Source organism: Austrofundulus limnaeus, unplaced genomic scaffold, assembly GCF_001266775.1.
Source record: "Austrofundulus limnaeus strain Quisiro unplaced genomic scaffold, Austrofundulus_limnaeus-1.0 Scaffold10, whole genome shotgun sequence".
Classification (NCBI taxonomy): domain Eukaryota; kingdom Metazoa; phylum Chordata; class Actinopteri; order Cyprinodontiformes; family Rivulidae; genus Austrofundulus; species Austrofundulus limnaeus.
In genome coordinates, this window is record NW_013952412.1 from 4,918,974 (window position 1) to 4,943,959 (window position 24,986).

General features: G+C 38.2%; 1 protein-coding gene across 2 annotated transcripts in view; it reads right to left on the reverse strand.

The window, feature by feature from the left end:
- Positions 1-24,986, reverse strand: part of LOC106513209 (RNA-binding Raly-like protein) — a 41,273-nt gene that overhangs the window by 11,159 nt on the left and 5,128 nt on the right. The window contains exons 2-3 of one of the 2 annotated variants that reach the window (XM_014001928.1): positions 24,531-24,606; positions 2,305-2,355 (exon numbers count right to left, since the gene is read on the reverse strand). In XM_014001928.1, the coding sequence (XP_013857382.1) occupies positions 2,305-2,355; positions 24,531-24,606 (127 nt within the window). The remainder of the gene's footprint in view (positions 1-2,304; positions 2,356-24,530; positions 24,607-24,986) is intronic. The other variant, XM_014001929.1, reaches the window with a different exon arrangement.

Genomic DNA, 24,986 nt, shown 5'->3' on the forward strand with positions numbered 1-24,986 from the left:
CACACACACACACACACACACACACACACACACACACACACACACACACACTGCAGACTAAGTGCTGAGCTTAGAGTTTCGTCCCAAACAATAAACTCAATTTCTGTGTTTCGTGGAGGTGTATTTTGTCCCAGATGCTTGTTATCAACTCGTCCAGGCAGCGAGAAGGAACTGAAAATTTAAAGAACAATTTCAGGATTGTTCATCTCGAGCTTAAATTCCTTTGTGTTTGGATGAAACATGAATCTTTACAAGTGAAAGATACATGGAGACACTTAAGACAAGAACATCTAAGTAGTTGCAAAAGTGAAAAATTGCTAAAAAAAAAGTGGGAGGTGGTGGTATTGAGGTTTGCCTTTGGTTTTATTAACGTTTATTTGCTGTAGGCTTATTAAAGGCTATATTCACRTGTCAAACTCAAGACCTGGGGGCAAAATGTGTCACATCACGACATTTCATGTGACTAGTGAGAGCTTCAAAGATGTRTTAATGTCTTAAAATAAGAGCACGCTGCTTTAAAGCCAGTGCGTTCAAAAGTTTCGGCAAAATATTCTGTGTAAAATTTCAGTTTTGCTGCATTTTCTCTGCCAAGGCGTTCCAGTTTCACTGGGAAGGGGAAATTTTCTTGCTCCCATTTGTGAATTTAAACTGGATTGCCCCCTCCAGCGGTAAATCCCATTCATATAGTGAAAGCGCCTGCGACTACCATCGGCGACTACTCCCAGTTTTGATTTCAAGATGGGGGCTACGCGCAGCTTTAGAAAGAAAGTTAACTCCCTAACTTTTACTGTTAATTATCATTTTTAATGTTTTTGTAGTGTGTTTTCTGTGCATCCTGTATGTAATAAAATCAATTTTTAKTTGCATGACGTACATAGGCTGTGTCCAAAACGGGAGGCCGAGTCCTTGGTATATATTCACAAAACAATAAAATTAACTTAGAGGTAATATTTGAAGAACTAATGGACCTGCCGTAGGTGCATGTTTATTTTGCTATTTAAGTTAGTTTTTTCTGACAAAAATAATATTTTAAAACATGTCTATACAAATGATAAAAGTAGTAAAAACAGAACCGCTTGAAAATGTTAAATTTTATACCACCATATTTATTTAAAATCTATTCTTTTCTCTCGCTTCGTCTGCCATTAATAGCAAAAAAAATCTCTGGTCAGGCCGCAATGCATTATGGGATATGGTGGGCCAGGAAGGATCCATCGGACCAGTCCTTCAATTCGGGCCAAAGGAAGGATGCATTTGTCAGCTGCATCGGAGGAGTCTTCGGATTTGGACGGCCTTCATTGCGGTGCTGTGACTTAAGCGGCCGACAAATTTGGCCTTCAGAGGACYGGCCTCTCGTTTTGGACACAACCGTAGAAGAGCTGTCTGTCATTGCTCATATTGTAGCAGTGTTGTAGCTAGGTGAGCGGAAGCATTACAATTGCTTGTGGGCTAACTGGAATGCAGTTTCATGTGGTTTGTTGAGAAACTACTTCACTACCACTTCCCAGTTCCAGATTACGATGTTAATGGAATGCAGTCCAGTTGTACTGGGAAGTGGGAATTTCACACTTACAAGTCGTAAATTTAAAATGGAACGCTGCCCCCAGAGGGAATTTCCTGTTGGGAAGTGGGAGAGTTCTGAATTCAAGACGGCAGCTGCTCACCACAACTCAACAGTGAGTAAAACTTTCTTCCTCTTACTTTTAATAGTATTTCTGTGGCTTTTATTTCTCAGTCAGTTGTGATTTCCAGTGTTTATAAGAGGACGTCCTGCTAAAATGCTGTTTCTATGCAGGAAATACCACATAGAGCTCAGTAGTTTGTTAGTGGTGCTTAGTCATAGCAATGAGACGAGGAACATAACATTTTGTGTTTAGTCAAAGTTAAACAGGAAACATTGACATTGATTACAACTGGCCCTTTGAGGATCACCATGATGCTCATTTGGCCCTCGGTGAAAATAAAAGTGACACCCCTGGCTTAGGGCTAACACAGGGAAGTAGGATTCTGACTATGAGACTGAGGCACACACTGTAAGTGAACTTTATTTACTGTATTTATATATATATATATATATATATATAGCACTGACAGCAGGAATGTATCTGTCTATGAGTGAGGAAATAAATAATTTGCAGACTTGTGGGTGATAGCAGCGAGCTCCTTGCTAAGTAGCTACACTGTAAACAAAGACGGAATGACTGACAGTAAGGAAGGCAAAAAATCCACTTTAGCTTTTTCCTTTTCCTTTCAGTGACACAGAGACAAGCAATAAGGTGTGTGAGCTTAGCTTTCTGACTGTACCTGTCATAGTAGTCCTTGTGGTAGCTGTCATAGTCCAGGTCGAAGTCAGATCTGCATGAGAGGCACAGAAAAAGTCAGAGAAAGAGTTGAAAAAAAAAACTTACCGAGGAGGCTTTCTTTCTATTCTATTTCTGCTTTTATACATTTCACTTTAAAGTTACAAGCAGCTGGGGTAAAGTCTGAACACAGTTATAAAGTAAAACTTCTTCATCTGGAAAGAAAACTGTGTTCATGATCTTCAACCAGCTGGAATAAAAGAAAACACTGAATTTGTTCTGCTGCAGCATCCAGTTGGAAAATCCATAAGAAATTGTATCATTTTGCAATTGTAGTATCACCCACTGAACRCATCTGTGTTTGAGCTTAAAGCTGAACCACGTGCACGAGTGAGACGGAACAAATCAGAGGCACGAGAACGACATGACAGTGAACTCAGATGTGCTGGAAGTTGGTGCATCCAGGTGGACCGGAAGGATAAATGGAGGAGAGAAAAGTGACACTAAGCCACAGTGAGATCACATTCTGGTGTGTCAGACCTCAGCATTCGCCCCCAAATCCCTGAAATGAGTCGCTAATAATCCCTCCATGTGGCTCGCCATCCTTCTGTGCCATTTTTTCCCGACTCGCTCCCGTCTGCCTTTATCATTTTATCTTTTATCTGATAAGTTAGTTCTCTTTTTTGTTTAGACTGACTTCATCTCTAAATCTTCCACGGTCCACGTCTACTCATATTTAACTAATCTATCGTTATGATCTGAAACTTTAAATGCTTTTTCTTTTTTGGATGGAGTGGGGAGAGTTTCTCTACTGAAGCACAGAATGGCTTTTATTCATTTAGACACAAGTATCACAAGTTTTTGTTATCTTGAGATAACCAAGCTTATTTTATCTTATTTTGAAAAAGAAATAAGCTGACTGTCTTAATAAGATGCTCACAGAGTAAATGAGTAATTGTTGTTTGTCTGTTTGTTAGTGAAATATCTCATAAATCGCTTTAGTTTTAAAGAAATTCTCAGAAAATAATCACTGGATGCACTTTTACAWCTGATTAACTTTTAAATGGCCTTTTATCACTACACCTAATTGACCAATGCAAACACATAAATGGCTGTAACTCAGTCACTTTTACATAAACTAACCCAAAATTTGTTGTGGAAGTAGTTGAGCGTCATCCCATCACTTGCTCTGAGCATCAATACAAAGGAAAGTATTGTTTTAAATTTTGACATAAAAACAGAAGGTAATCTGCACTCAACAAAAGAGAAAAAAAATAGTAATTGGAAAAGAAAACTAATTTAACAAAAAACACAAAATAAAATTACATTTCCTGAGATAATTTGTTATATTAATGTGTGGGAATCAACTCTTTACTGAATATTGTCTCCTGATTCTACTCTACATTCTCTAAGGATAAACTATTCTGTCAGTATATAAGGTGGGGAACTACACATTCAAACTGATGTCACACACACACCCTCCCCCTCCACACACAAAGAAGAAGCAAGGGAGAAATATATACAGAGTAATCACAGAAAAACAAAGACTAACCACCTCTGTGAGGATCTGAACTGTAATTATTTTGGATTGGACTGTAATCACATTTCCTCCAGCACTGCTCTCGCAGACTCTTCTGTGTCTCTTGCCAGCTGGATTTTTTAAGCTCAGGGGACAGAAAACCTCCAAATAATTTATGACAAGTGCTCTTCTCTGAACAACATACTTGCCAAAAATGTGAAGCATAAATTCATTCTAATGTAAAGATMGCTTTATATTATCCAGTTTGGAACAGATGAGGTTTTAGCTGGTTTAACGCATTATGTCAATCCATTGGAAAAATCAATTTTATTCATTTGAGAGCACAAAAAAGTAGGTGGGGTGTATTTTACAACTTGTATCAGCTAAGTTACAGGAGAATGAAGGAATACAGAGAAAAATTGAAACTTCTAAACTTTTCAAGAAAGTTTATTTTTCTCAGAAAAAACTCAGCCAGAGGCAGAAAAGAGATTTTCCATCTATTAATWATCTTTTACCCACTTCTTCCTTTCAGGGWCACGAGGGGTCACGAGGGGGASACTAGTGCCCATATCRAGCAGTCACTGTGCGAGGTACACTCTGGACAGGTCAMAAGTCCATCACAAGGARATTTTMCACCAAAAAAAGCCCCACAAAAAAACTGAGAGAAACCGGCTGCTCGCTTTGTTTTGGTGCTTTTATTTTGAAATTTACTCTTTACGTTGGAATAAACTGAATGTAGAATACGGAGCCAACATTATAATTCTGTTTTTCACGTTCAAAATTAGAATTAGTGTCACAGATTAAACACACACTTCTTTATTAATTACTGTTTCATGACATGTTTAGGTTTTGTTGCAAGACTCTTGCAAAACAATAATTTTGCCAGATGATTATAATATATAAATAGAATTTTGTTCTGAAAATGCAACGTTTGAGTGAATATTGGTAGGATTTCATAAAATAATTATGCCTTTTTTTAGAAACCATGAGATGAAAACAGAAGGTAATGAAAGTTGGCAGGACATAATCCAGTTATTAGTTGTAATTAAGTTTTGCATTTCTTGAATCCACACATCATCGTTGCATAAGAGTGACCAATCACTAATTATTCATAGAKGGAATCATGCAGTTACATTATTCAGAGTAACAGCTTCCAGTGTAAACGATGTATTTATACATCATTTTGATCCCGTAACTGCTGCATGTTGAATACATATTCAGTTGTTTGTACTGCAATGATGGTCATGTCATTAAAATGTCATTGTGGTGCAGTAATGACAGGCTGTCAGTGTTTTCACGTGATTTAGTGAAGATAAATCTGCGACAGGTAAATACGGCCCATTTAAACTGCAATTACATGCAGAGAGAGCAGCCGAACGCCTCAGCCAGAAGAGAGAGCAGCAGATGGACAGCGGGGTCACTGAAGGCTAATTAATTTCTTTTTATAATTTCTCATGTGCCAAAGCAATCCATTAGACGTGCCCGGCAATAAATCATCTCGTTCCAGCGTGTCTTTGTGTGTGTTTTTGTGCGCCCTGGGAAAAGCCAAGTTGCTTTTGTGAAAAGAGCATCCCAGAGATTCCTTCTACATTCAACAAGCACTAAAGGCTGAAAAGCATCAGCGTTTTACAGATTTAGAAGAAAAATTGAAGTATTGAGATGTTGTTCACCCCATTTAGAACCTTGACAGATGCAATTTAAATGTAAGTGACAGAAAATCAATGATCCAGTTTTTTTTTTTTTGTTTTGTTTTCTGGTTGTGGTGACATATTTGGTGACAAATAATCATTTCTTCTATTGTGCTAAACTTCCAAGCRTTTAGAAAATTGCCAATGGTTCTTTCTTTTGAAAGTTTGACAGTTAAAATGATATTAGAGTCAAGTCAAAGCAGGTTTTACTGAAAGAGGTCAGARTGAAATATTGACTGCTTACAATGAAATTTAGGCTCGGAGAAAAACAAAGTTTCTCCTCAAGYTGTATTAAATACATTTCATTTGCATTGTATCACAGACAAATACATWWTTACTATAAATCAGGGGCRTCAAACTCACTTTCACTGAGGGCCATATGAGTAWTATGGTGATCCTCAAAGGGCCGGTTGTAATCAAATTTCAACGTTTGTGTTTTAACTTCAACTAAACACACAAAATGTCACATTCCTTGTCTCATTGCTTCAYGTGGTATGTCCTGCATAGAAACAGCATTTTAACACTTCCTCCAYAAACATGTACAACTGACTAACTGTGAAATATATAATACAAAAATACCATTCCCATTCTATGTGTGGCCCTGACTTGTCCGGGGTGCACCCCACCCSTCGTGACTGCTGGATATGGGCACCGGCAGTGACCCCTGTGAYCCTGAAAGGAAGAAACGGGTGTAGATAATGGATGGATGGATGGAAATACTATTTAAAATAAAAGTTTTTTTTTTCAGATGAATTTACTCACTGATTAGTTGTGGTAGCCGATGTTTTGAATTCTGAACTCTCCCACTTTCCAACAGGGAATTCCCACTAGAGGGGGAGTTCAGTTTTCAGTGTACAATTTGTAAGTGGGAACTTCCCATTTCCAAGTAAAACTGGGCTGCTTCTAAAGTAGACAGTGAAAATGCAGTGAAATGGAAATTTTACACAACACATTTTGCCAGCTGCCGGCTACTTTTAAACCCAGTGCACCTCCACATAGTGCTTWGTTCATCTTTGAAGCTCTTGTGGGCCACGTAAAATACTGTGGCGGGCCACATTTGGCCCCCAGGCCTTGCATTTGACAAGTGCTTTAAATGATGAGAGACTTTTTAAAAAATAACAGTCTACTGGAAAAGTGAGAAAAGTGCAACAGTTTTGAAAACTGTGTTCTTACAAACACTATGAAATTATTTAGATTAGAGTTGTTTTAAGATCACACTTACTTGAATTATTTCACCTTTTGTGCTTAAATGCAAACTGAACTGTCTGAACGTACTGCTAGATTAAAAGGTTTGCCTATAATTACAGGAGAAAAATCCTCTTTATATTCTCCCTTTAATGCTAATTCTTTCTGCATTGTTTTATATTTCAGAAATGGAAAGTCTAATGATTTTTCTCTCTCTTTGCTTCGCATCTACACTTTCAGAATGATCATACATGCATCAAGGATAACATCTAAATTTAGTTTTCACACAAATCAAAATTCAACCCTTTTCTCCAGTGRTGTGTAGGAAGAGGTCAATTCAGAGTTGAAACAGGCATACACATATGTCACATTTTTGTTTACCTGCATAAAAGTCTTATGCAGAACTGTATTTTCAAACCTAATGCAGCATAAAAAATAGTAGACTAAAATCCACATCTACAAACACTGAGTGCTGTAGAAAGGGGATTATATGTGCAAAAACTACAGGAGGAATTCTTTTGCTCTTGGCCTGCAGAAATATCTACAGAAAAGCGTGTTCACGGCCTGACAATTAGCGGAGTGGCAGAAAGAGAAAGAGAAGGATTTTGAGCATGATCAAGATGAGAGCGGAGAGGCTTTGATGGGGGAGGAGAAGAAGATGAAGGGAGTGCTGGTAGCTCGTTCGCCCTCTCAGACACTCTCTAAGGACGGACTCAGAGCTAATCTACTCCCTCTTTTCCTTTCATTTAATCACTGTCGCTGCGTGTCTGCTCCTCACACATCCACTCTTTATTCCTCACCATTGCTTGCTTTATGTGTAAAGCGCATCAGTGATTCTTCAGCTACACAAACTAGTTTRAAAACGCACATTCCAAATGTGTATAACTATAACCACTAGTACAGCTTTAAAACTGATTGTCACAAGTAGAATTAGTGACATAGTTCAGATGACATTAGAAACATATTTGATTTGTTTGCAGACTTTGTTTGCTGTCATTTTTGAATATAGTCATTAATTTTTTAGTGAGTGTAACAGTTTTATGACAGTCTGACTATTTTTATAATAAGAAAAYACAATATAATTGTCAAATCATGTCTGATTAAACTCACTTTGTTCAACAATTTTCTTCAACGTTCTGAACTCAGACCAATCGTTTTTGCTGTAAATCTTCTGTTGGGAAACAATTTGGACAGCATTTTTTCTATTTAAGATCCAAGTTACCTATAATTATTCATGAAAACAAAAAAGATTTAGTGATTCTTGAACTTGAACACATTAGGAATAATTTGTCAATACATACGTTTACTTTACGTAGCATCGACTGGACCTCCTTTGGTGAACGTTTGAAGTTGTTTTGTCCAGGATTTATTCTTTAACTCACACATAAAGCACAAGCTGTTTATTGCCAGAGTTTTGTTTTCAGTAGCTTTGTTTATTCGGTGGATTTATGTTGTGTTTTTGTGATATTGGTCATAGCCTACAGATAAAATCTAATTGTGGCATATTTTCCAAACATGACACCTTGTTCTCTGACTGCAGGTGTGGATCATTTAAAGCCAAGCCTTCGGTTATCAGGCTCCTTATTTGTGAAACTCGCTTCTGGCCTGAGTTTAGGAGGAAGACATTAAACTGAACTGAATTTAATAGGACATAAATATTACCCCGAAGGGAGATTTTATTACTGCAGTATAAAGAATAAAGATGTATGAATGGATATAAGATAGATAGAGAACTTTCTTACACACATTTAGTAGGTGATTATTATGACAGTGTCACATWTAAAACTACCTTCACAACAATAGATGATTTCCTCCTTAAATTCCCCTCATTCTCCTCAACATTTGCTAAAAATGCATCTGTTATATTTTCTGAGAACAAACCTAAATATCCAGAGACTGCCAACTTGTTTGGCCTAACTTGTGGCACGCCTTGTTATGCAATAGAATGTKCTCCATTACCAACTGTTCCATGAGTTTTTAGAATAACGATGATTAATAAATCATGGATTTATACTTTTAAAGGCATCGTGGTTAAATCTCAGCCTCAAAAGCAATTTATTCAGCCTGAAAAATGGGACCATGTTTGGTGTCAGGTTGCACTTATCACTCCTCTCTTTAGAAGAAAAACTGACAACCTGTTAGAACTGATTGCACCACCACGATCTAAAAGATGAGCTGGGGAGCAGTATGYTGCTGGAGAGGAGACAGGAAGTGTTGCATCAATACGGCATTGAATAGACACGAAGRGCTGAGTAGAATTGGAGCAGGCAGTTCATTTTAGACGGCAGGGAGAGGGAGGAAACTGTAAAGATGGTCAATATCCTCCCCCCGTTTGACCTGCTTGTCCAATTGTGTGTTCATCTCTGTAAATAAGCACATAAACGCAGGCAGAGGCCACCTTGTCAGAGATTTAAAACACAAAAKWGGCAGAATTGAAAGGAAATGAGTGSTTGTTTAAAATAAAATTAATGAATGAGGTCCTCTTCTAGTTGTCAGCGTGAGGACGTCCCTGACTGATGTTATGGGTTTGAAGGATCAGCTGTGGCAGAGAGGATGTGTGGAATATAGTTAATGTTGGATTAGCCAGCTTGGAGTGTCAGTAAGAATTAAGTCTCACACTAATTTTGAGGTGTGAATCTATCATTAGCAATGAGCTGTAATAGAAAACAGATCTTTTTTTTCCAGAGTGTAAACATATGAGCCTGAAATTATTGAAGTTTAATGTCACAACGTAGAGTAAGGCTTTAATTTAAATCTGAGAGGCAGTTCATGAAAATGAAGACACTGAGAAGAAAATATAAATGAGTATCACATATTAAACATAAAGGCTGTTTGAAGGAAAGGCACGATGGGTCAGTCGCATGAAACAAACAAACAAAAAATTGAGAATCAAGGTGTTAAATGACCTAGTGAAAGTCCAGACCCTTATGCAAAATCCACTTTTTTAGCCATTAAATGCATTTTTGTTGTCCACTTGGAATCTCAAGAATTGCAAAAAAGTTGAATTTACTTTCTCCTGATGCTGTGTAGATAACTTTATATTGGGTCATATTTTTCTGTTCAGCTTTCTCTGTGACGTTTTCTGAATCAATAAGTCACTGTATTCGCAACAGAACTGCCAAAATRTCTGGACTTACCAACTACCATCTTCATTGTCCTCTGGCTCTGGGACAGACTCTGGCTCCATCATGTAGGTCTTCCCTTGATGACATATTTTAAATAATTTATAAACGAAATGTTTCTGCAGACGAGTTGATCTGAGGGGCTTGTGGAGTTACAATAAGGAACATTGCAGTTCCACTTCATATAGACACTGAATGACTTAAATGTGAAAAAGAAGGATTTTAAAGCAAATGTCTGGTTTAAGAGTGTTGTGCAGAAAATAATGCTTAAATGTCAAATCATGAGTGATCTTATTTCAGTTGGTTTATTCCATTTAAATCTGTGTGCTGAACTTTAAACTTCTTGTAAACTTGCACAATACTATGTGAGATGCTTTTCCATCCAGAAGGACTGTCTGAATTAATGCCATTCATTATAAGATGACAGTCTGGCTGGAAGAGGTAAGTTCTGGGATTTTTTTGTGCCAGTTAGCGACGTAACACCACAAAGTGGGAGGTGAATCTCAAAGTGCTCAGAAAGATCTCTCTGCACCCTGAGAGAGTGTGAGGGCCAGAGATGTTAACACAGTTTCTCTAACGGGGTCCCTGTCAGAACTGAGCTAAAGCAATAAGTTAAAAAGGTTACCGGAGGAGGCAGGGAGTAATTAATCCTCGCAGCCTTTACAATCCCTACAAGTCGAAGCATCGTTGTCGTGTCCTGAACTCTGCTCGTGTCCAGAGGTTACTGAAGTAATAAAGGCTGAAAGTCACTTTGGCTCAGCTGCAAAAAGGGCAAAGCTGCACAGAGGCAGAGCTAAAATAAACCCATTTCATCTCAACCAAGACAAAAAATAAAAAAAAGATAAAAATGTACGAGCTGCTGTCATGTTAAACGTTGTTATCGGGTCACGGAGGAGATAAAGTTATTAGGAAAAGAGGTGAACGTTTAGAGGATAGTTGGGACAAACAAAACGCTGCCATTCAGACATCCTCTCACGAGAACGGCTTTTAGATTCTAACTTTGATCGACAGGTCTGACATTTGCTGAGTCAACTTCCGACTGTGGTCCGTGATCCTCTCTGGACCAAACTTTAGCCTCGGCTAACATCTGCCAAGCTCTGTAAACATCAGTCTGTGTATCTGCCTGCTTCTTGTTAAGACAGAGACTGAGACAGACAGAGATGTCAACAGAGACGGATATGTTGGGAAAAAAAAGACAGTTGTGGACCTTTAAACTTGCTTGGAGAGAAATCTAGGAGATGTTTGCAGAAGCCGTATTTAGAGCAAACCCCAATGCTACAATATATGTTTGTTTTGTTGATTTTGTTAGAAGCAGATGGGCTGCATTGCAATCTCAAAGGTCTTACATARCACGAGTCATAGATAAATGCGATTATTGGTAAATTAGCAGCAAAAAGTCTTGAAGTTACAGCTGCTTTTCCTCCTTCCTCTGTCACCTCCATACACAGATCTGGCCTTGTTCTTTGGCAGGAGCACGCTCTCCTGAAGCACACCTCTACGTAATATGATGAACAAGGGGAAAAAAGGGACACATTTTTTCACTAACAAGTCCTCGTAAAAACGAATAGGTCCACACAGATGTGTTAGCGTCTGACTTTGCAGCAYAAAACTCAGCAAAGAACCTGCCCCTGAGGAGAAATATTACAACACTTTTCTGCTCCATGTAGCAGAGGTTTGAGCTAAAGTCTCCTACTTCAAAATAGAATGTTTAGCATCATTTTATGTTGTGTTCTGTTCATCAAAAATTTATTTTAAAATACATTTTAAGAGGACTCTTGTACATGCACATAAAAAGTACCATTCATTTTTATRTTTTGRTTATGTTGCACATTTTATATTTGGAGTGTTTTTTGTTTTATTGTTTTGCACCTCTTTTCGCTCTTGGATTTTAATTTTGTTTTWTAATTGCACTCCATGTTACATTGCACACGTTAAACTGTGAAGACCATTAACTACTGCCTCTTGGACAATTTACATCTTACAATTTTTACTATAATATTTATCTGTAATACGTTTATAACTCTACACATGAGGATTACACAGTTCTCCCCATCCACTTTTTAAATTTCATTTCATATTTTGACTATGTTCTTTTATTACACCCGAGTGTTCTTGTATTTTATTGTTTTTGAAATTCTTGTATTTTAAAAATTTGTTTTAAAATTAAGGTTGTTTTATTTTTTATTTGTTGCTTCTGTGTGTGCAGATCTGTTGCTTCCAGCGTTTTACTGTAAGTATTACTATGTCAGAATCCGAAGAATCAGAATCAGTTTTCTTACCATTATCAATGAACAGGATTCACAGACTAGGAATTTGCTTCGGTGTAAAGGTGCAATAGGTGTAAAATATAACAAATGAAGAAAATACAAAGGATAAAGTAAAAAATATAATAAAATATATAAAACATATGTACAATACAGTAATCAGAGCAGACAATAAAGTTGGAGTGGTGCAATTAGATCCAGTGATAAAAGTGGCCAGAAAAAACTGTATAGTCAGGGTTTTGTAATTTAAAAACCAGTGATAAAGTGGCCAAGGCAGAGTTAGACGCGATTCTAAATGTTCGAGTCTGACGGCAGAGGGGGAGAAACTGTTCATTTGGTGGGATGTTCTGGTCCGAACGGACCGAAACCTTCTGTATGAGGGGAGTAACAGGCTGCATGCAGGATGAGAAGGGTCAGCTGTGAGCCGATGAATGACAAATACATTTTGTTATGTTAACTTAAGCATATTTCTGCACAACACCAAAATTAAACATTAGGACTTCTGGAACGTTTTTTTTAATCTATTTATTTTTTCTGAGATTGCTTCATGCCATGCAGGTTAGGTAATGACATCAATCACTGCCATAAATTATGAGGAACTCAGTAAGCAGGACKGACTGTTGACAATATGTTTTATTTACACTGATTTATTACTTTAATTTGCAGAGTTTTTCATTTTTTATTGATGTGTTTTGTGGAAAAAAAATCAGGTCTGAGGTAATTTCAGAAGTTATTCATCTGAAGTAGTGACAGTCTTTATTACTCCTTGTACCAGTGCAGTCACACTTTCCTTTAAAAACTCGAACGGTCCTTTCCCCACCCCCAGTTACACCCCTGCTAACCCCCATTACCCCTCTGTGCTGACAGAKGAGTTTTCCAGTTCAGGCCACAGGAAAGGCTCTCCTGCTGTGTCTTAAATGCTGACACACACTCCAACACTCCCCTTCTCCCATCACTCCTCAGCCCCACACTTCCTTGGTCACTTTTGCTTTTATTGCTCCCCCCGTTCTGTCATTTAGCAGCTTTCTCTGTCATTTAAAATGGACTCTGTTGGTTTTCTGTGTGTTTTGGGTCCCTGCTCGGGCTGTGTAATGTCAYTTTCAGCATCTCTCTGGTGACACAGGCAGCTATAAAAAGTGAGACACAGCACTGCCAAGTCCAACTGCCTTTAGAACCATAAAARCGAGCATTAGGCAGTAATGAAAGTAGCTCATTAGTGCAAACTTTGCCATTTCAATGTGCTTAAGAAGTTGTGAAAGGCACATTTAGTGTAAAAAACGTTTAATACATGACTGTTTATTCTAGGTCTCCAGAGAAACTGTTGAAAGTCACTTTGGAGCGACTGTTTATATGGCTTGCCTTTTTTTTTTACACAGAGCCTGGAGAGGCAAGTTGCTCCTCTAAGCTGACTGAGTGTCTAAATGCAGGCTGGTATTGATCGTCTGTCCTCGGGCCTTTCACACAGCTTTGCTGAGGACATATTAAATGTGTTATAAGTCATTAAGAGCTTCAGGCCTCGAATCTCAACCGTCTAACTTAAAATTTATTGACATATAACGCTCTGACAAATTTAGGTCTTTTGCGAGGTAGCCTGTAGGTGTGTAACAGCACCTGAAACTCCTCTGTGTGCCTGCATCTATGCACGGCCCCCCCGCCTCCGTACTGTGCTGAACACTGGGGAGCATGTGTCAGCACAGGGCTGTGCTGGGTACACGCTGAGACATTGAATCTGTGTGTGTGTGCGTGTACAGGGAGCATGCTCGTCCTCCCGCTGCCCCGGGGGCTCAGAGCCCATTTCCTGTTGTGCAGCGTGATAAGTTTCCCTGTCAGATCCTCCCAGCACCACTATATTTCTGATAAGCTCCACTGCTAGTTTTCCCGACCTCTGGCACAGAGATCAATTTGAGATTGATTCAGAATGCCCTGCTGGGCCGAGCTGGAAGATCAATTTGAGATGGATTGTTCACGCCAGGGGGCCAATGACACGCAGTGCAGTGCTCACTTTCTTTCTCCCCTACGCTTTCTTCACCCTTTACACCGACTGCTGTTATTTCTACTTCATCTGCATTTCTCTCTCCTCTGCACTCGTCTTCCTCTTCTTGTCCTTTGGCTGTTTCTGAGTGTTGCGGCCCAGCCTATCTTTCACCTTTGTGTATCCTTTACTTAATTTCCCACCTGGTTGCCTCACTTTTCTCTTCAGAGTGTAGAGCAGGCACCTTGGATAGAGATGACTTCATTAGCAGAGGGACAAACTCACACAGCATGATAAGCCTGCAGGACGGGCTCACTAACTTGTCTGGCTCTGTAACACAACACAATTGTAGAATGGAGAGGTATCAATTGATTGAAGATTTATTATTTTTTTGCTTAAACTTTCAGCCAATTCATCTTTAGCTAATGGGTAAGTTTTTACTGCATGAAGAAGGAACAAAGTCAGCAAATTCCCATATCTGCAGGTCATTTAAACTGAAGTCAGGAGAACTACAGAAGGCAGAAGAGACAACTTTATGGAAACTATCATTTTTATTAAGCTCTGCTGTTATCAGGCTGAGGGTTTCCATTTAAAGCCACTGGTGACAAAAGTTTACTTCAGGAAAAAGGGAGCTAGGAACGTTAGATTACAGGAAAAAGGCTCTGTTTGGTCCTTTTGAGCTTTCAAACTCTGTCACTGAACATGTTGTGGATGGAAATGTTAACAAAAACAACACAGATCCTGCTGATATAATGTTTGCTATGCTCAGTGTTGTATAAAGTACCTCAAAGTGATACTTGAGTAAAAGTACAAGTATCTTATAAAAATACTTTGGTAAAAGTTAGACTTCTCTAAAAATGTTACTTGAGTAAAGTCAAAGTATCCAACATTTTTTGTACTTAAGTATCAAAAGTAAATTTCTGACACAAAATCTACTTAAGTATTAAAAGTAAAAGTAGTGAGTAAAAGTGAGCAGTTAGATTTTCCAAAATGACATTTATTGGGAGGTGACTTCTCCAAAAAAAGTATTTTCTAACAGCGTGCAGCTGTGATGGGTTATGTACAAGCTAATAGGGTGTCCGAATGGTATATACTGTATGTATTTATACTTCTCAACTAACCACAATTAAATTCACTCTGTCCAGGAGACACAATTTATCAGGATAGTATTTTTTAAGTAATAACAGCTCAGAATAAAATAGGAGTAACAACTTTCTACTTCTTACCTTTTTAAAAAAATGTAGTGAGTAGAAAGTACAAATTGTGTAAAAATGTAATGAGTAAAAGCAAAAAGTACATTGAAAAATAATTACTCCAGTAAAGTACAGATAACCAAAATTTCTACTTAAGTACAGTAACAAAGTATTTGTACTTAGTTACCTTACAACTCTGGCTATGCTAATCATCAGGGACAGCTGGTATAAGAGGGCTAGCAGGGCTAAACCCTCCGCAGAGATTACAATAAAATGTTCAAATATCTAATAAACACAAATTAGAAATGTTGTATCACATTTTGTGACATTTACAACAAAACTGGTGCCAAAAAGTCTGAGTCTTTTCAAAGGGCAAACTTTTCACAGCCGTGTTTATTTAATATCTTTTGTGGTACAGAATGATTGACAGACGTCTTGTCACACAGGTTTTGCCTAATGAAAGTAGATGTACTATAATGTGCCTCGAATGCAAATATATGTGGGTAGGGTTTGGTGTAGACTGAGTATAGCGAGTCAGCTAAACATAAATTAGGTGGATTATTTAATGTCTCACCAGTTTCTCTTAATGTTTTTGAAAGGAAGAACTGGAAGAGAAGAGGTTGGAGGTGGATAGACCAAATGATGATTACATCTACCAAGCAGAAAAGCGGTAAAATTTTTCTGTAACTTAGTTCAGTAAAAAGAAAGGTTTATAGCAAATCTCTTTTTGTTTGAGGCTYCTGTTGTTGGAATACAATCTGCATCATTTTACCATATATCTACTGTAATTTCACCACCAACCGCCACTGCTGATCATGCTTATTGCACTAAAATACTGATGACAAAAGTTGAAGACCTTTTAAAAATACTTTGTTTTGCTAATAACTGAGTTTGTGCACAGGGACTTTTCTCTATTTCTCATRAAAATAAACTTGGATTAACATCCTCTATTTCTTATACTGCAGGTATAATCACTAATAATTCATGAAAAAGAAGGCTGGTAATTTGAGTGTTCAGTTACAATAACATGAAACTGGCTGTGTTCTGTTAATTATAGCACTTATAGCAATATAAACACTTTCTTCAGAAAAAAAAGAGAATCTTTTAATGTGACATAATCACATTTAGTTTTTGGCTGTATGTGTCCAGTGCGGCTGGCGTTAGCTCATGAGCTTATCTCCCCACAGCATCCAGTGTGCAGCCAGCATGACTTTCCATCCACCATCTGCTGTTCTCTGTTGTTTCCCAGCGTCTCGAAGGCTTCGGCAGTGGCCCTGAAACCATCAGATGCACTTTCCTCCACTCTCTGCTGGGAGTGACCTTTTCCCCAGTAGTACATCCACCTCAGACTGCATTGACCTTTACCTACAGAACAGCCCCATCACCTCTCAGGAATGGACTGCAAACAGCACATTGTCTGTGTATCCATGCAGAGAGAAAGCTGTCAAGGGATGGGGGGAGAGGCTGGACAGAGAAGTGAAAATGGCAGTTATGCTGTAAAATTGATGGTAAAGTGGAAGGGGGAGGAAACAGTAGGCCTCAGTGAATGGTTGGTGGGCTGTTTTTTTTTTTGGCCACAGCATCAGTGAGAACTGCCATAATGGTGATGCGCTCACTGTTTGTGGTCCTTCACTCCATAAGCCAGTAATTCATGCAGGTATACACACAAAATGAGACAGAAGTGGTTGAGACTAAAAGCTCAGAAGAAAAGCTGAGTCTCTTTTCTCCGCTTTTTGTCTTCAGGTTTCAGCGTGCAGGACAGAGRGACGTCTTGAAGAAGAGACAGATTCGAACATTACAAAGACACTGATGGAATTCAGCCTACGGAAACTGTTTTTCCCTCTTCAACTACCAGTGTAAGTGTTGCATTCAGTGCTTCTGTTATTCACGGCATTTGGGTTTTGCATTTGGAAAGAGCTTTGTTCAACATTTTCTCTTTTCATTCAAAATAGCAKTTGGAGCTTAAAACAAGACTGAATACAGCATGGCACATGATCCCAGAGGCCTGGCAACCAACTAAAAGTCTGCCAACACACTGCTGCAGCAGTAATCAGATATACTGTAGAATGAGCCACAGAACCACTAATCAGAACTATGGGGTCGCTCACCTCAACAAACAGCGCTTCCCGTAAAGTAGCTTTGGAGAAAAAGAAAAGTGTTCCATACTTGGCACACAGGTTATCAAATGAGACTGTAGACGATGGGCAACCTAAATGAAGGAAGGGGACATCATTTTTTATTGACACTACCTGAGGGCCACATAGTGCTGCACACTTACCCAAACATAATAAAACTGCCATTTAGAAAAAGTTTCTGCATAATATGTTTATTAAACCAACATACAGTGCAGTAACTTAACACATTTCATGCTCAAATGTGTTTRTAACAGTTAAAATAAACACTCACTTTGAAGTGCAATGGCATAASACAGCTTGAGTGCAGACTCCTGCATTGTTCTGGTTCTGGTAAAAAGTTTATGTTGTTTATGTTCTTGCAACTTCAGTAAACTTCTCATATTTATCTTTGGGCAATGTGTTGACAACTTATATTCAAACTTTCATGGCAGACAGCATCTCTAAGCAGACTAAGCACATAGGTTTGCTTTGAGATTCTGTAAACAGATAGTCTACATCTCAAAAAAACTTTTTATTTCTTTTTTAGTAATATAAGTAAAATATGTGTCATTTATTATTATATTCTCTTTTTTGTTGGGGGGTCCATTGGTAGGCTGGATGGAAGTCACCCGTGGATTGGGTGTGGCCCACAGCCCAACAAATGAAATATGTAAATGACAGCAAAATAATGTAAAGCTATAGATGACACCATGATTGCCTKTGGAAAATTCCAAAATACTGAAAGACACTATGACTCACTGTCACCAGACGATGCACGATGCAAAGCATGTTGCCACATCACACCAGTGTTTCTAATAAGAGAGGGAAAAAATCACCATGTCCCAAAATATCCTATTTAACAATATGACAGCTTTGCTCAGAATACAAACACAGCTGAGATAAGCCCATAAAAAATTAAAAATAAAAATCAGTCATTTTTGCTACACACACTGTATATCTTTCATAGTGAGAAAAATTGAGTCTGTCCAACAACCTGCATGCCAACTGCAACAGAAAAGAAATACTTATTTTTGTGAGTGTTACTGGGCTTAGTTTATTCTTTTTACCCAGCATAACATTCAACATGTTTTATTTAAGTTAGAGGTTTCCGTTACCGAACACGTAAAAAAAATGTAGGGATTTGGTTGTAAAAAAAACAGTAATGTCACAGAAATAAGTGTAAATATTGAACCAAAAAAGAGGTTAATCATAAAAGCAGTGAACTTCAGTTCTGCCTCTTTTTGCCCTTTGCTTTTTCTGCTGCGTGTGGTAGATTTACAGATGTCAGCCAAGTGAGCCTCGGGCTGGATTCTCATCTAAAATCTGCCAGAGCAAGTGTCAAATGYTGAGCAGAAACAAACGGAGCAGACAGAGATAAACTGAGCAAAGCTACATTCTGTGAATTTTTAAATTATTTTATAAACTTATTTCCAGAACTGTCGAGCTGGTTTGCTTCTGCWTACGGATGGTTTTTATTCACCCAGTTTTAGACACATTTTCTGTTGATTATTATAAAAGTTACATCCTCTAACTTTAAAACAGAATTTGAAAATATAGATTATGACAAGATTAAAGCCTAAAAAACTAACAAAATTTTAATTAAAAAAATTTGTGAACATACACATGGGAGAAATGTAGTGATCTGCAGATCAATACTGAAATATTGATACTGATACCAGAACTTTATGCTCTAGAACAGCGGCTATTCAACTAAATTGCTCAGAGGGCCACAGTTACTGCAGACCAACAGCTCAGGGGCCAAACATTCAGYAATTAAAGTCATTATGTAAATAATCCAAGTGTTACAAAGATCTGTTACCTTTGAAATAGTTTATTTTGCTGTATTTAAYCATGAACACTACATCAATACTTCTGTGTTTTAGATTAATAAATTACTCTCATGTCTTGGATTTTTTTATTAAGCTACACAGTATATTTAAATTTACCATACAGGTGTATTTGCACAAAGTCTCAGTATTGGATCAGTTTTGTTGAGTTCTACTCTGAGGAAGGGAAACTGGTGGTATTGAATATCACAAATGTAAAATGTTGTGTAAAATAGTCTTTAATCAGATTTTTTGCATTATTGAAGATATTTAGAGACAAAACATTTATATTTCTTTTTACTAACTTGATAAAAAAGATTAATAGCCTGTGTATTTAACAATCAATAGCTGTATAGGTCATCAAATTAACCTTTCACTTGTGTCTTCCTCATTGTCACCCACTGCTCCTGTGAGCACAAAGTTCAAATCCACTTCTGCTCCCCGTCCTTTTCCTGTTTTAAACATATCAAACAGATGGGTGCAACCAGCCTAAACCAGCCTCCTCTATCACTGGTCTCTGTGAAAATTAAAACAGATGATGGAAAATTATTAGTGGCATCCGTGGAGAAAACAGACGAAAATACCAGAGACCAGATGCTCAGCACACTCTCCGCTTGACGGACAGTCCCTCCCCTCCCTCTGCGCCTCCCTGAGGTGCAAAACGAAGGAGGAGGCAAAATCAGCACTGTTTCGACTGAAGAGACAAAAGATATAAAAGAAGAAAACCTGACTTTAACAAATCTTTTGTCCTACTTTTCCCCTAATTTCAGTCGTGTGTTAGTTAGTATACACACACCCACACACACACACATCTGGACTCCACCGGCACCTGAGCCCCACTGTTTGGGCCACACAGTACAGTGAGCTTTTGTAGTTGTGCAGCGGAGCACACAGAGGTCACGGCTGCTGCTGCAGCATCTGTGWCTGAACTCTCTCCACCCAAACTCTGCTTTCACAGCTGGGGCTCCCTGAGCTAAAAGAGACTCGGTGACACAGTCAGAAAGCAACGATAAATGATAACAACAGGGTCGCTCTGCAGCAAATACTGGGGAGAAAGACAGATATGCAGGGAAGGAACAGATGAACAAGAGAGTAAACAGGTCCTCCTATCATGAAACATGAAAACGACTCGGACTATATTTGGACACGAAATGAAAAGCTTTAATTAGATTCAACAATAGAGGTTGAAAATTTCATTTTGAGCTGGCTAATACAAGTTGCCAGCAATTAAATCTGTTCAGCGCTGTTGTTAACCTGCATGAACAGATTACAGTGCTTCAGCGTCTCAGGCGGGAGTTTGAAAGTTTGTTGGGGGAAGTAATCTAGGCCACAGGCAGGACTGTTTGTTGGCCCGCTCTGTGAGGACGGAGGGGGGGGAGGCAGCAGACGGGGCGCTCTGCTGCCAGACGCGCAGAGCAGGATGATTGGAGTCGGGACAGAGAGATTTTTGGTGGCTGTTGCAACATGATTTACATTTTTCTGACTGTAGCTGTGTTGAGAGTTTCTGGGTTTGGGAAGCAATCATGTACAGTAGATTGGAACATGTTATTTGTTTTATTTTTAGAGCTGAAAATTTGTGTGACGTTCAAGGCAGAGATAGGTCCAGATACTCTTTATTACACAGAAATGCATGCACCAGTCTCCTTCTCCCGTTTGTTTCTTTTAATCATAAATAAGTTTACCACTGCATCAAGAGTCCCATGGCATCACCAAAAACTGTTGTGATGGGCCCACATCCTCTCAGGAAACAGTCGACATTTAATCAGTTAACAAAAAATACAGGGTCAAGAGACTAGAAAAGGACATGCTTTCTCAAGACTTTCAACCAAAAGATTAATGTCTGATTCTTCAGTGAAACATCCCCATTTCCCCTTTTTATGTCTTTATTGCCAATTATATAGGCTAAATAAAATAAAATAAAAAACAAGTGGAGAAGAAAAATATGTGTTTTGTTATGTGCAAAAATTAGGACAAAAACTGGAATATGTGTTTCTTATGGAGAAGCTGTGTTGGTGCCACTGCCAAAGACTCACGATTATAAAACAGGATGATTTGCTGGACTCATATATAATTTAAAAAAGGACAATTTTGTTTCATGGTAGAAACTTCGCAGTAGGAACTTGCTGCTTTAAACTCACAAAAAAGAAAAGAAATGTAGAGCTGAAGAAACAAGACAACATCACTGTGACAAAATCTGTGACAGAGAAACAGATGTTCTGAATGAAAAACATCAATTCAAAGCACATAAACTTTGAAGAAGTCATTCTCATTTCTTATAGTTCTGTGACAGCATGCAGTCTGCTGGTGTCACTGACTAATGTCTCCTTAGTCTCTCAGTAAAGTTCTGTGCTTTTGGCTTCAACAGAGGTTGRCATATGTTCAGACAGGACACATGGTGAGACAGAGGAAGACCCAAAGAAGAGCCTAAACTGGGAGGAGGCAGACATCTATTACTAATACGAGTCAGAAAGAAACCACAAAGTTCTGTCAAATAATAGGAAAACAGAAACATAATAAAGAAGCACAACGTTGGATTGGGCTAAGAATCTGACAAGAGACTAAAAAACACATATCCTAAACAGGGATTAAAATTATCAGCAAAACATTGCAAATCATAGTTTGAAATAAAGATCTTGTGATCTATAATTCAATTCAATTCAATTCAATTCAAAAATATTTTATTGATCCCAGAGAGAAATTAGGTAAGTAAATAGTAAATATTAGGTAAATAGTCTCAGTAGAGTGTGTTGGGGAGAACACTCAGCTCCACCAGACCAAATTTTGATTAAGTATCTGAAGAAAAATGACAGTTTTAGACATTTAGTGTTTGCTAAAGTCAGAAGAGCAAAAATATAATTTTTTCTGAGTTCTGACTTTATTCTTAGAATTCTGAGGGAAAAAATGTAAATTCTGACTTCTTGGAGTTCTGAGAAAAAAAGTCAGAAGGTAAAAATATTATTTTTTGCTCCCTAATCCTCTTCCATAGTTACCTTGGTTAAGTTTTCTTTTAAAAGCTAGTTTCATTAAAATCTGTCCAGTGGTTGATGGGGTATTTTGCTAACTAAAAGACAGACATCCCCCCCCCCCACACACACACACAAATACACACAAACACACAAATACACACAAACACACAAATACACACAAGCAATTGCATGACTGCCTGCCTTTTATGGCAGCAAAAGATAATTATCAACTTAACTGTTAGAATTTGCTTTAGGCGTTATTTGATTATTTAAAAAAAAGACCATATCAGACCATTCAGGGCTGAAACCTCAGGTGTTTTCTGTCAGTGGTTAGTCACTGGGTGCATGCATGTGTGCTGTGCCGTATGACTAACCTCATTAATTCATTGATGCACACTGTTGAATAACAACATGGGGTGTTGGATGAATGATCTTTTTGGGTAAGGTCAGAGGGAGCAAATAAAGATCTGGGTTGTGAACAAGCTCAATGAGAACAAGGGCATGCTGGGTATAWACTACATTAAATATGACTCACAACATCTCTTGCCAAAATATGAYATTCTTTGAGTTGTTTTGTGACGATCCTGCGTGAATATTTATTTCAGCATTTAGTTTTGAATGGAAACTCATGTAGGGCTCCAGCTGCACAGAAGTAAAGGTAATGATRTCTAATTTATCTTGGGATAAGTAATTTGTCCTGAAATATCTGCTAATATTTGTTCATTTAAATGTTTTTGGGTTGGATATCAGCATAGCCTTTTTGAAGATATTCATATATTTTGAARGTTATGAATAAATAATTTCTAACCATAGAATGCTATTTGAATAACAACTTTCAGGAAAAATACAATTAGTTTCTGACCGTACTGATGAGCTGACAGCTGGTCCGCCGGGGCCAAGTTTCTGACGTCAACTTTAGTTTCAAAAAATGCCAAAGCAGTTCATGAAAATACTACTTATGGACTGACATGGCCTGTTAATTTWATGGTATTTTAAAACACAAGTGCAACATTTTTATTGGGGGAAAAACTAACGTGTCAATATGTTGTGTAAAACAAACAATATGATTTGCCAATCCTTATCCACCTATATTTAATTGAATATATCTCAAAGAATAAACTGTATTTTTCTTATTTATTTTATATTCACTCATTTTGAATTTTATACCATGTTCMAAAAACGCTGACAGGGCCAACATAAGACTGAAAAAGTTGAGGAATACTCAAACAACTGTTGTTTCATGATTGGGTGTAAAGGGAGCATCCCTGAAAGGCTCAGTCTTTCACAAGTAAGGTTGGGGAGAGGTTCATCACTTTGTGGACAACTGCATGAGTAAATAGTCCAAAGATTTAAGAATAACATAATGTATAATTGCAAGGAATTTAGGGATTTTATCACCTGTAGTCCATAAAATCATCAAAAGATTCAGAGAATCTGGATGAAACTCTGCAAGTAAACATCAAGGCCGAAACYAAAACTGAATGAACATCAAACAAGAATGGGCAAGATGTCCACAGTAACCAAACGTTTATTGAGTGTCAATTTAAAAAATCAATAAAGTTTATCCATTTGAACATTAAATATCTTCTTTTTGTAATGTATTCAATTKAAATTGACAAGGATTTGCAAATTATTGTTTGTTTTACACAACATCCCAACTTCATTGGAAATGGGGTTGTATTTGTTCAAAACTTTTTTTCACAAAATCCCACTTTAAAATATTTGAACTGTAATTTATTTTAATCTTTTCTCATCTAAAAAATAATTCACTAAATGCTTTCAGCAAACCAGCAAATTATATTTTTGCTTCACTTTCAATGAAAAAAAAAACACAAACTCCTGCAAAATATGCAGAAAACAGGCGCCACTGCATCTGCAGGATAAAAAAAACCTCTGGAAAATCACAATCTACTCCAGCTCGACACCGACTCATCTGACAGTGACACTGTTCAYATTTGGTGAAGGAGCTCAAGGCCACGGAGCCGCAGTCAGAGGAAAAGTTCCAGCTCAGAGAGTAGAACGGAGTTAAGACTAATAAAAGCGTGAACAAATTCAAACAAGCCCACACACTGTCATCGTTCCACCTGCCCTCCGCTCCCCTCTGCACACAGCCTGCAATAAAACAGCAATCGGCTCCAATCACACGCGTGCACTACATCAACAGATAGATTAAAACATTGACTGATGGAGGCTGCACCTTTGGCTGAAATCAATAGCAGCTTATACACACAGCAGGTATGAAGCTAATAACAAATAACGCTGCATTTATTGGAAAACTGAGATGCAGCCGTCGAGTTAGAGAAAAAGGAGCTGCAGCGAACAACGTGTGATTATCTCTGAGTRCGTATGCTTGTGTGTGTGCACGGGGGGCTCACACTCACCCAKAAGTGGTGTTGCAGGCCCTCTTCGTGGCTGCCCGGGAGCGGCTTGACTTCAACTCTCCACTCATGCTCATGTCTGCATGAAAGAGCAACCAATTAACTTTGTGCTGATACAGGAAAGAGCAACAAAACACAAGAAAGGAAGTGGTGAAAACAAACAAGCACGCTCAGATGACTGTCTCACTTGCACTCTGTGCCGTATTCCATCTATTTGGTTTGTCTTTATTTCCGTGAAATGGATAAAAAAATTATTGCACGAGCCTGCAATACTTTACATCGTGCTCCATCTGAAACTTTCTACCTCAGTRACTGCTTCGACTTTCCTGCGGCACTCACCTACACACGTGCTCCGAACAGCTAATTATTAAAAATCACCTTGATTAGAGTGCGTGCCAACAGTTTATTGTTAACACCGCGGTTGTGTGGTGTCGATTTGCCCAAAGAGAGAGAAGGGGG